Source organism: Panthera tigris, chromosome D4 (genome assembly GCF_018350195.1).
Source record: "Panthera tigris isolate Pti1 chromosome D4, P.tigris_Pti1_mat1.1, whole genome shotgun sequence".
NCBI classification, from domain to species: Eukaryota; Metazoa; Chordata; class Mammalia; order Carnivora; family Felidae; genus Panthera; species Panthera tigris.
In genome coordinates this window covers 6,497,543-6,509,660 of record NC_056672.1, presented here as the reverse complement: position 1 = coordinate 6,509,660, position 12,118 = coordinate 6,497,543, and the positions used below count along the sequence as shown (strand labels likewise).

General features: G+C 35.0%; 1 protein-coding gene across 7 annotated transcripts in view; it reads left to right on the top strand.

Annotated features, from left to right (window-relative positions):
• Positions 1-12,118, top strand: part of JAK2 (Janus kinase 2) — a 117,147-nt gene that overhangs the window by 74,594 nt on the left and 30,435 nt on the right. For all 7 annotated transcript variants that reach the window (XM_042964830.1, XM_042964833.1, XM_042964829.1 and 4 more), the window contains 6 exons: positions 693-812; positions 3,552-3,709; positions 5,477-5,588; positions 8,544-8,730; positions 9,373-9,500; positions 11,922-12,056. In XM_042964830.1, coding sequence (XP_042820764.1) covers positions 693-812; positions 3,552-3,709; positions 5,477-5,588; positions 8,544-8,730; positions 9,373-9,500; positions 11,922-12,056 — 840 coding nt within the window. The remainder of the gene's footprint in view (positions 1-692; positions 813-3,551; positions 3,710-5,476; positions 5,589-8,543; positions 8,731-9,372; positions 9,501-11,921; positions 12,057-12,118) is intronic.

Sequence of the window (12,118 nt, the reverse complement as noted above, 5' to 3'; positions counted from 1 at the left end):
AATGCCAATAGAAACAAAGTAATTTTTCTCATTTGAAACATGAACTTGCGATTCTCTTCTCTCATTGATAAAAGTGGAAGTTTTTAATACTGTGAAACCATCAAGGTCATGTCTATAATTCTTTTCTTATTGTTCTTAAATGGTTTTTTATTTATTTTTTATGACAAATATTACTAATGGTGTTCTTACAGTTTCCAAAAGGGCTTGAATTCTAAAAGTGATTTTTAAGGTAGTTTTGCCTCTTTTTGAAATTTTACCATTATTGATAATAAGCACAATCATAAAGTTTAATTGAAAAAGTTTAATTTTAATTGATTTTAAGATGATGTCTACTTGTTATTTTTTTAAGTCTTAACACTACAAGTTTTAAGTTTGTTCGTATCTATGTTCTTGGATTATTATTAGATTACGTTCATTCTTTCTTGGTTAAACTTCAACTTTCTGGCAATAGTTCCTATCCATGTTGACTGGATTGAAGGGTACTGTAGCATAATTAGTTCTTGGTAAACAAGACACAGTAAGTCTTAGGGTTAGACTATTGAGGGAGGGAATCCCATTTAATGCTGATCTGTTGCTGTCAATACTTTTTTATTTTAAAGAATTTGGAATGAATGTTATGTCCTTCATAGTCTTATTTTAAAATGGCTCCCTTAGTTCTGCGTGTTTTTAATTTCAAATGCTCTTAATTATAGGATTTACAGTTATATTGTGACTTTCCTGATATCATTGATGTGACTATTAAACAAGGAAACCAAGAAGGCTCAAATGAAAGTAGAATTGTAACTATCCATAAGCAAGATGGTAAAAATCTGGTGAGTTTGCTCTGTAGTTACATAATGATTACGTTTAACAGTTGTCAGAAATAAGTGCTTTAGAGTCCTGAAACCAGAGTTATTTTCTTGTAGGCATTCTGATGATAGTTTTAAATATAACTCTAAACGTAAACATCAGTTTAGCAAGTTTTTGGGTACAGCTAGCTTTTGTATCACTACCAGCACAATCTTCCCAGAATGTCTTGAGCATTAATGTGTTTCTCACTCATTTTTATGATTGGCAAGTTAGCAGTTCCTCCACTCCCTTGCTGTGGGCTGTGTCAGTTCCCCGTTGTAATGCTCAGTCCTGACGACATTCCTTTTATCAGTAGGGATGTGCATAATGCCAGTCATGCTGCCTCATTAAAACAGTGCTTTCTGGGATTCACATAACAAAACGTAAACCAGTCCCAGGTTAGCCCTACCTAAGCTGTAACACGTGATTGGTTCTAAAAGATGGTCCTTTCTCTTTATTTGGTCAGCTTCAGAAAACCCACTTATTTTGTTTTTTATTAAAAAAACTTTTTTACTGAAGTATAGTTGACACATAATGTTATTTAGCTTCAGATGTACAACATAATGATTTGATAATCCTGTACATCACACAGTGCTCAGCATGATAAGTGTCGTTAGAAAGCCTGCTTATTTTGGGGCGCCTGGGTGGCTCAGTCGGTTAAGCGGCCGACTTCGGCTCAGGTCATGATCTTGCGGTCAGTGAGTTCGAGCCCCGCGTCGGGCTCTGTGCTGACAGCTCAGAGCCTGGAGCCTATTTCGGATTCTGTGTCTCCCTCTCTCTGACCCTCCCCCGTTCATGCTCTGTCTCTCTCTGTCTCAAAAATAAATAAACGTTAAAAAAAATTTAAAAAAAAAAAAAAAGAAAAAAAGAAAGCCTGCTTATTTTAACTGAAAGGGAGGAACTAAATTCCCTTATACTCTGCTCTTAAATTGCTTACCTGGTTCTGTCAGGGGATGCCTTCATTCTGTAAATGTGGTGTTTATAAAACAATAAGTATTTCTAGAAGAGTTTATTGATGCTAATATGAACATCCTGTAGTAACATAATGTACTTTATGGGATGGTATTTGGACTTGTTGGCTTTATTTTTGTTATTACTTTCTTAATGTTTATTAACATTTTTGAGAGAGAGAGAAAGTGAGCAGGGGAAGGCAGAGAGAGAGGGAGACACAGAATCGGAAGCAGGCTCCAGGGTCTGCACCATCCACACGGAGCCTGACGTGGGGCCCGAACCCATGAACCGTGAGATCGTGACCTGAGCCAAAGTCAAACGCTTGCCTGAGCCACCCAGGAGACCCTTTTTTAAAATTTTTGTTTTGTTTTGTCTTTAAAGTTTATTTTGAGAGAGGAAGAAGGAGAGAGAGACTCCCAAGCAGGCTCTGCACTGCTCGTGTGGAGCCTGACGTGGGTCTCAGACTCACGAACCGTGAGATCGTGACCTGAGCCAAAATCAGCTGTCGGTCACTTGATCTACTAAGCCACCCAGGTGCCCTGTCTTTCTTTTTATCTTTAAAAGTGTGGTGAAATATACTTCACACAAAATTTAGCATCCTGTTCTAGGAGTTCCACTTCAGGGTGTGTATCCAAAGGAAACAAAGTCACTACCCTGAAGAGAGGTCGGTACCCTCATGTTCATTGGAGATTCCTTGAATGTTATCAGGTTTTAAATATTTTACCAAACTGATGGATAAAAATTGCTGTCCTGTGCTATATTTAATTTGCTTAATTAGAACCTGAGATTGAGCAAGCTCTTACGTGTTTGTAAACCAGCTGCTGGTATGTCTTCTTCTGCAGATTGTCTTTTTATAACCTTTGACTAATTTTCTTTTCTGCTTTTAATTGATTTTGTACATTTTTTGGTTAAGTTTAATCTTAGGTACTATTTTATGTGTGTGTTGCTATTATAAATGGGTCTATTTTCTCATTACACAATCTGACTACTTTTTATATCTGTGAAAGCTATTGATTTGTATATCCTATCTCCCAGTGAATTATCTTTGTGATGTAGTAGTTTAGTAGTTGTATTCTTTTGGGTTTCCCAAGTACACAATCATATAATCTCCAAATAGAGGTACTGCTAGTCTTACATTTCTTTCTATGGCCTAATTATGTTAACTAAATACAGTACAACACAGTATTAAGTATTGGGCTTTCTATCTTATTCCTGATTTTAGGCGAAGTTGCTTCTATTAAATAAGGGTTTTTCCATTGTAAGAGATGTTGCATTTTAGGCTGATTATATGCTCACTTACGTGTATGTATGATACAATCATGGCATAGCTATATATGATTTTAGTTTATACTATATACATTCGAGTTTACAGCATGAATGTTTTAACCTTAGTAGTGTATACTTGGTATGTAAAAATAAATACTTATTATTTCTAATTAATACCAACTTTTATATCAGACCAGATAGATTTCTAATTGAGATGGCTGGCATATTTGTCTAATTGGGGTATTGGGAAATACAGCAAAATTATGGATAAAAGTGAACTAGAAAGATGTGATAAGCCCATATTTGAAGAGTGTAAAATCTCATACATAAGAATTTATAATTCATATTGGGTAATTGGGAGGCATAAAAGACATTTGAGCAATTTATAAGAAAATTAATTTAAGAGAATTCATCTAATGACATGGAGTGGAGAGAATTTTCAATATGTAACATGCAGTTGACCTTTTAAATGATACTTACTATTTCCTTTTCTTTTCTCTGCTTAGGAAATTGAACTAAGCTCATTAAGAGAAGCTTTATCCTTTGTGTCATTAATTGATGGCTATTACAGATTAACCGCGGATGCACATCATTACCTCTGTAAAGAAGTAGCACCTCCGATGGTGCTTGAAAATATACAAAGCAACTGTCATGGCCCAATTTTGTGAGTAATACAGACTTTAAAAGTAATTTTTTTAAAAAGTCAATTAGATACTGACAAAGAATTTTTTACAATGAAGTGATATACGTAGGTTTAGGAGTTTAGGAACAAAATACTAACCTTAATTTCACAGAAGTAGTTTTTTCTTTTCCTTAACAAAAGTTGATTTGCAATCAGATTGTATAATAATTAGAATCATTTAGGATGTCACTTGCTTTCTGTATCGAAGCCTATAAGACTTAAATTGAGATTAAATTTAAATTTAATTAATTAATTAATTTAAGCCTATAAGGCTTAAATTGAGCCTGGTGTTTAGCTGCCTAGGTGTGTTTAAGTAACTCTTGAGTGTTAATTTTTTTTAAAAAAAATCATCCAATTTATATTTCATTAATTTTGAAATACTGCAGAGGAACCACAGTGCAAAATTTAGTAATCATTATTTTTTGATAATCCGGCTCCTCTTACTGAAAACTTGTGTTCACAAGATGTGTTGTGATGTCCCTGTTTCGAAGATGAGTGAGTGGCGTGCAGTGCTTTGTGCAGGGATGAAAGTGACAGCGCTCTGTTTCTGTGCTGTTCAATACAGTAGTCGCTAGCTACTTGTGGCCAGTTAGCGTTCACGACGTGGCTAGTGCAACTGAGGGACTGGGTTTTGAAACTGAATGTAGTTTTAATAACTTTGTACCTAAATAGTGCCCTGTGGCTGCTAGTTCCATATGGATCCACACAGGGACAGACCCTGACTGTAGTACTGGATAAAGCCAAGTGTCCCGCACAGCATCTGTTTAGCCCGAGTTTTAGTTATCGCTCAGCCTGTATGTACTTTCGGATTGGTACCAGGCTTGAAAGACTTGTAAAGAAGAAAGAGTCTGGAAGTGTCTTGACCTTAACCTGCCCTTAATTAAATATTTGCAAAAAACGTATCCGGACTGATGTTTAAGACTTGTTTCTGTCTATACCTCTAATCTGTTTATAGTAAGTATGGTTGTTATGAAAAAGTTGCACTACTTGAACATTCTATAACTTACGTATTTAGTATTTAAAAACTCCTACCATTCATTCATTCATTCTTCATCCATCCATTCAAGCATTCTTTCATTTATTTATAGAACATTTGCTGGGTGCCTAATATGTGCCACTGGTTTGTGTATGAGAAATACAGTGATGAATGAAACAGATTTTTCCTGCTTTCATATAGATGACCTTTTAACTTTTCTTTCAAGATGTCCAGCTTCAATAAAACATATAGTAAAATTTGAAAATCAGTACTCTTTGTCACTTGCCATAGGTCTTCTATTATACTTTGGTATTAAATACTAAAATAAGGCATATAAATTTTTATACTAGTAATTGCGATGGTAGCAAAGACATAAGTGTTTTATGATATATTGTTTGCATAGTTAAATGAAGTTTTCTGGGAGTGAACGTGGTTTTTAAAGAAACTAAATTTTTAATTATAAGACAGAAAATTCAAATGAACAAAATGTTCTTAGTGATTTTCTGTATCTTACTATACCTTTTATTTGTGTTTAAAACTCTTGAATTGATTTGAACTTATCGCAAAATAGCTTTGAAATAGTTAAAAATTGATTTGAACTTATCGCAAAAAGTACTGTAATACTTTTCCTTATAAGGTAATTGATAAGCATATAAAATAGAGGAGACTTATAAAAAGTCTGAGACTTTTAGATTTGACTTTTGATCTCTTAGATTTTTGGTCTTAGTGTCATGGGACTTGCTATATTATTCAAATTACTTCTTTACCTTTAGAATGGATTTTGCCATCAGTAAACTGAAGAAAGCAGGTAATCAGACTGGACTCTATGTACTTCGATGCAGTCCTAAGGACTTTAATAAATATTTTCTGACTTTTGCTGTCGAGGTTAGTATTTCACAATAAATGGTAACTTTTTTTTAAAATTTCATTTCCCATCCCACTCCCCTCCTCTGGCAAAGGTAACGTCTTTATTTAGCCTGTATAATTTCCCCCTCATGTTTATCTACAATTTTTTCTTTTTTTTTAATACTCAGAATGACAGCTCTGGATATGATAACTAGAATAATAATGCTTAGTTAAGCTCAGAGATTCTGTATCAATAAACAAGATGTGGGGGCGCCTGGGTGGCTCAGTCGGTTAAGCGTCCATTTCTTGATTTTGGCCTCAGGTCATGATCTCACGGTTGGTGAGATGGGCCCTGCGTCAGGCTCTGTGCTGGCAGTGAGGAGACTGCTTGGGATTCTCTCTCTCTCTCTCTGATCTTCCCCAACTCATGCTCTCACTCTCTCTCTCAAAATAAATGAATAAACTTAAAAAAAATAAGATATAATTCCTAGGATTTATATAAAATTATTTATAATGTCTTTTCATTTGGTATTTATTTCTTTTTTTTAAACGTTTATTTATTTATTTTTGAGAGAGAGAGAGCACAAGTGAGAGAGGGGTAGAGAGAGAGGGAGACACAGAATCCAAAGCAGGCTCTAGGCTCTGAGCTGTCAGCACAGAGCTTGACGGGGGGGTTCAAACCCACGAACCACGAATCATGACCTGAGCCACCCAGTTGCCCCTGAAATTTATTTTATTTTTTGACATTTGGATGTTACTAGCGTGTCGAATTTGACCAAGTCTCTTCAAGTCTCTTTTTGCAAAAATGGAGATCTTTACCAAAGCACAGAACCAAATGAATCAGAAGCAAATTTTCCTTTTATGGTAATTGGTTATAGAATTAGAATGAAATAGGTCAATAACAAATAAACATAATTTGTTCAACTAGTGGTTTTCCAGTATTAAGAATAATGATCTACCATGTATATGTTTTAAGGATAAAACTACAATGAAACCACACTGTTAATACAGGCAATTTTGAATCTCATCTAACATTGTTTACTACCCCAAATATCTAAAAAGATACTCTTACTTATAAGGCAGTTTCATGGTATAAATCTTTTTTTTCTTTTTCCCTTTTTTTTGTTTTTTAATTAAAAATTTTTTTTTCTTTTTTAATATGAAATTTATTGTCAAATTGGTTTTCATACAACACGCAGTACTCATCCCAACAGGTGCCTTCCTCATGCCCATCACCCACTTTCCCCTCCCTCCCACTCCCCCATTAACCCTCCCTTTAAAAAAAAAATTTTTTTTTAATGTTTATTCATTTTTAAGAGACAGAGTGTGAGTGTGGTGGGGTGGGGGGCAGACAGAGAGAGAGAGAGAGAGAGAGACAGAATCTGAAGCAGGCTCCAGGCTTTGAGCCGTAGCCTAGAGCCCAATGCGGGGCTCAGAGTCTCAAGCTGTGAGATCATGACCTGAGTGCAAGTCGGATGCTTAACCGACTGAGCCACTCAGGTGCCCCTCATAGTATAAATCTTGAGAAACTTTATAGCAGCTTCCAAAATTTTCTTACTTACAAAAGTATACAAAGTAATGTTTTGGTTATTCAATTATTTTAATTTTTATAAAATTCAGTCACTTTATATTTAGCATATAGAGTAGATTAATTGTCCATAAGTATATAAGGTGGGTTACTTGATAAGTTTAGCATTTAATATTACTAATAATCTATCCTAATTTCATTGTATCTTTTTACTGTAATATATAGCAGTCCAACATATTTAACCATCAATTCAAAATGTATTTTTTTTATGTTTACTTTATTTGCTCAACCTAATATGAGGGCTGTATACTAGAGAGTGTATGGCATAACCCTGCTTTAAGAAATGTATCTTTTGGGAAAACAAAAATAGGAAGATATACCAAAGAAGTACTAAATTGAGCATTGTAATTAGTCAGTATAGACAAACATAGACAATAACAAAAAAGGGTTGCAATTAAGGAAGAGCTTTTGGAGTAGGAAAGATTTGGGGTATTTTGTCAGTTTCATTTCATAAGTGGTTTTAAGGAGGTTGAATATGCTAATAAGTAGCTCAAAAAATAGGTGAATAAAGAAGTTCATAGTATAGCACATAAAACAAACACTGAAAAACTGAAAATATTAAAATCACCAGGAGAGTTAATTATGCAAATACAGTAGTGGTACAGTGAATGGGCAATCATCTTTGCGTATGAAATGGGGTCAGGGTTGTTAGGGAGTACCTCACAGAAAAGATGATACTTGACCCTAATGTTAAGAAATGTCTAGGGGCGCCTGAGTGGCTCAGTCAGTTAAGCGTCTGACTTCAGCTCAGGTCATGATCTCACGGTTCATGAGTTCGAGCCTCGCATCCTGCTCTGGGCTGACAGGTCAGAGCCTGGAGCCTGTTTCAGACTCTGTGTCTCCCTCTGTCTGCCCGTCCGCTGCTTGCACTCTGTCTCTCGCATTGTCTCAAGAATAAAAATTAAATAAAAAAGAAGTGTCTAAAAGTCCATTGCTCAGAAGGAGAGGATGTATATTCATACGTAGAGAACAGCATGACATTTGCTTGAAATTTTTAAAGTCGCTTAATACAGCTAGAACAGGTTATATGTTGGCTCCGGTAGAAGGTGAGGTTGGAGGTAGAGGCTGAAGCCTGCTCTTGGAAGTCCTTATTTATAAGTTACTTTTAGATTTTGTCTTGTAAATGATGGGAAGTTTTTAAGGATGGTATTATAATTATCATTGCTTTCTTACTTGCTTTTTAAGAAAATCAACTGTTGAGCCATTATGTAAGGTTTGTATTATCATCAGATACCTTTTTGAGGAACCAGGCACTTCTCTCACCCTATACCAGTACTGTGTTAGGATTCACAGTTCATATGTCTAAATGTTCTGTTGGTTGTTTCTGTGATAACATTTTTGTCGCAATAATTACTGTGGCGACCATTGTGATTTTTCCCTCTGTCTTTGTAATTAAACTTATTTAGCGAGATAATGTCATCGAATATAAGCATTGTTTGATTACAAAAAATGAGAATGGAGAATACAACCTCAGCGGGACCAAGAAGAACTTCAGTAATCTTAAAGATCTTTTGAATTGCTACCAGATGGAAACTGTTCGCTCCGACAGTATAATTTTCCAGTTTACTAAATGCTGCCCCCCAAAGTTGAAAGGTAAAATAATTTTCTAGTTAGTATTAAAATACTGGTCATGGATTGTGTATATGGTAAAAGGCATCTTCAGTGTATCGATTACAAAAGAAATATGAGAGAAGCAGCTCCAAACACAAATTAATTTTGTCTTGTTCTCTTGTATAAGGATCCTCAGATAGGATTATTCAGTTTAAGTCTATATGTCACTTGAAGTTCCATAATGCTGAAATGACATTTAAGAAATGACAATCACTTGGTATAAAATCACTTACTGAAAGACTCCTCTGCCAAATCTCGTATGTTGTTCTAAGTAAAAACTTTCATACTCTTTTAGAATTTTAATTTCTATACTTTTAAAATAACGATAGTAAGATTATAAATCCCTTGAAATAAGAGGTTTATTAAAAATTGTTATTAAAATTCCTGAAAAATTATGTTAATTAAGGAAATCATTACAATTTTGAATGTTTGAAATAACTGGTTAAAATGCATCAAAGCCCAATGAATAAATTCCTAAAATAAATTTCTCTTTGTTGGAGAAATGAACAAGTTGTAAGTGCTTCTTATGTATAGAACACATTTTATTTTACCCCTTTGGAGCAGTTTATATCCTCAGTGTGTTTGGTTATATATATTTTTTTCATTTTTTTTTTTTTTAAACAGATAAATCAAATCTTCTAGTCTTTAGAACCAATGGCGTTTCTGATGTACCAACATCACCAACATTACAGAGGCATAATAATGTGAACCAAATGGTGTTTCACAAAATCAGAAATGAAGATTTGATATTTGTAAGTCATTAGATGCTAATTATTGTCCTTTTTGTCCTTGTAAAACAACTGTTTTCTTGATTTCCTATCCCACATTATATTCATGTGACATTTGGAACTATCCTATTATAACCTATATTATCAAAATTTTATCTCAGTTTAAATATTTTTATTTCTTGTGAAAATGTGATACCAAACTTGAGTTAGAAATGAGCAAGGGGCATCTGGGCATCAGTTATTTAAGTGTCCACTCCCCTCCCATTCTTTCATGCCCGTTCATTTTTTGAGAGAGAGAGAGACAGACAGAGACAGAGAGACAGAGTGCAAGCAAGAGAGGGGCAGTTGAGAGATGGAGACACAGAATCTGAAGCAGGCTCTAGGCTTTGAGCCATCAGCACAGAGCCCACACGGAGCTTGAACCCGTGAACTGTGAGACCATGACCTGAGCCAAAGTTGGATACCCAACTGACTGAGCCACCAGGCACTGCAAGTGTCCAGTTCTTGATTTTGGCTCAGGTCGTGATCTCATGGGTACATGAGATTGAGCCCCACATCAGGCTCTGCACTGACAGCACAGAGCTGGCTTGAGATTCTCTCTCTTCCTCTCTCTCTCTCTCTCTCTCTCTCTCTCTCTCTGCCCCTCCCCTGCTATGCTCTCTCTCTCTAAAAATAAATGAACTTAAAAAAATTAAAAATATTTCTTTTTAAATCTTAAATTAAAACTTAAAAATCTTCTTCTGCAAAAGACCTATGTCTTAATTCTTAAGTTCTCAAGAAAGTAAGGGAAATGCATGGAGTTAAAAATAAAGAAGGAACTGAAAACAAAGTGTGCATAAGAGCTGATGTTTGGGCTGCAGGATGATGTTGGGGGGTTGGGATTTGTTTCATTAAACAAGGGAATTAAGATCACAAGCAACACGAAGAAGGGCCAAGCCTTGTAAGGCCTCCACAAGACCAGGAGTTAAAAGTGAGACCATCTCAGAATAAAACCAGGACCCTCAAATAAATACATCCCCAGTAAAACAACATGGGTATGAAAAATTCATCCACTAGGAAAAGGAGAAGAAAAGGAGTGTTGTCTGCTTTTGTTGGGTTCTTAGAGAAAAAAAGTCTCTCCTGAGAATTTGTAACTATAAGCTTTCCAGTTTCGATTTCTTTATACCATCTGCATAGTCTGAGAAACCCTAAGCCAATACATTAAAATAAAAGTGTTACCCTGTGATGCTTGGAAGAAGCAAATACAAAATCTTTTTGGAAGAACATACTCTTACCCTAGGCCACCCAGAATCCCCACAAAGAAAATAAACATGAGCTTTTAATCAAAAATTGTAAAACATTCAAGGAAATAATTCAGAATTAGGCAAGAGTCAGCAGACCAACAAACATCTACATTAGACCTTTTAAGAACTTCATATAACAGACTTTTCAGATTGAGGTTATAAAATATATATGTATGTTTAAAGACACAAATGGGTGGAAAACATGGGGAAAAAACCAAGACATTATCAAAAAGACCAGAACAATTTGGAGAAAGGAAAATATAGAAGTGAAAAATATGCTCATTGACGTTAAAACAAAATAAGGAGCAGATTATCCATTGTTGAAGGGAGAATTAGTGAATTGCAAAATCTGAAAAATTTTCAGGTGCAGCAGATAGGGAGAAAGAAATGGAAATTATGAAAGAGATTAAGGGACACAGAGAGTGGAATGAGGAAGAATAACTGATGTCTGAGTTCCGTAAGGATACAATAGATGGAATTATACAGAATTATAAAGACTTGAATCTTCCTGTAAATAACAGCAAGCAGAGACTTGCTACGTGACCTAACGTTACAAAACTAGTAACAGTAGAGCTTCAGTTTGAACACCGACAGCCCAACTTCAGGGTGCAGTCTTTCAACAACTGTTTTGTAAGGATAAGCAAGAAACACTAGTGATAGCAGTAATAACTAACGCTTATCAAGTCCATGTGGTATGGACTGTACTAAGTGCTTTCATGTATTTATTAATTTATTGTTCATAACAAGAATATGCAAAATTGATTATCCCCATTCCTGAGATAAGGAAACCAGGATACCTGCAGCACAGAGACCAAACAGCCGCAAAAGGTCATGCAACTAGGAGTTCCACACTCTGCCTCCACAGATCAGGCTGTACTGCCTTTCACTATTATGAAAGGCAAACAAGAATATTCGTATGTAAATAAATGTAGGTAAACACTGACACTATGAAAAAGTGATAGTTATAACTAATTCAGGGGGTTTAAGAACATGGTGGAACCAAAATGCACTTTATTCATTAATCCCTATGTTCTTTTATTACAAAGTACAGTTAATATTTGCTTATGGATTTTTAAAAACCCTTTGTCATTAAACATATTTCCTAATTCCTATATTTTCTTCATCTTTGCTGATTCTTATTTTTCCTTTTTTTCTTTTAAAGAATGAAAGCCTTGGGCAAGGCACTTTTACAAAAATTTTTAAAGGTGTAAGAAGAGAAGTAGGAGACTATGGTCAACTGCATGAAACAGAAGTTCTTTTAAAAGTTCTGGATAAAGCACACAGAAACTATTCAGAGGTGTGTATATTCTTTGTATAGCTCATGTAGTTCATGACATTTAAACATATGCAATCATATGG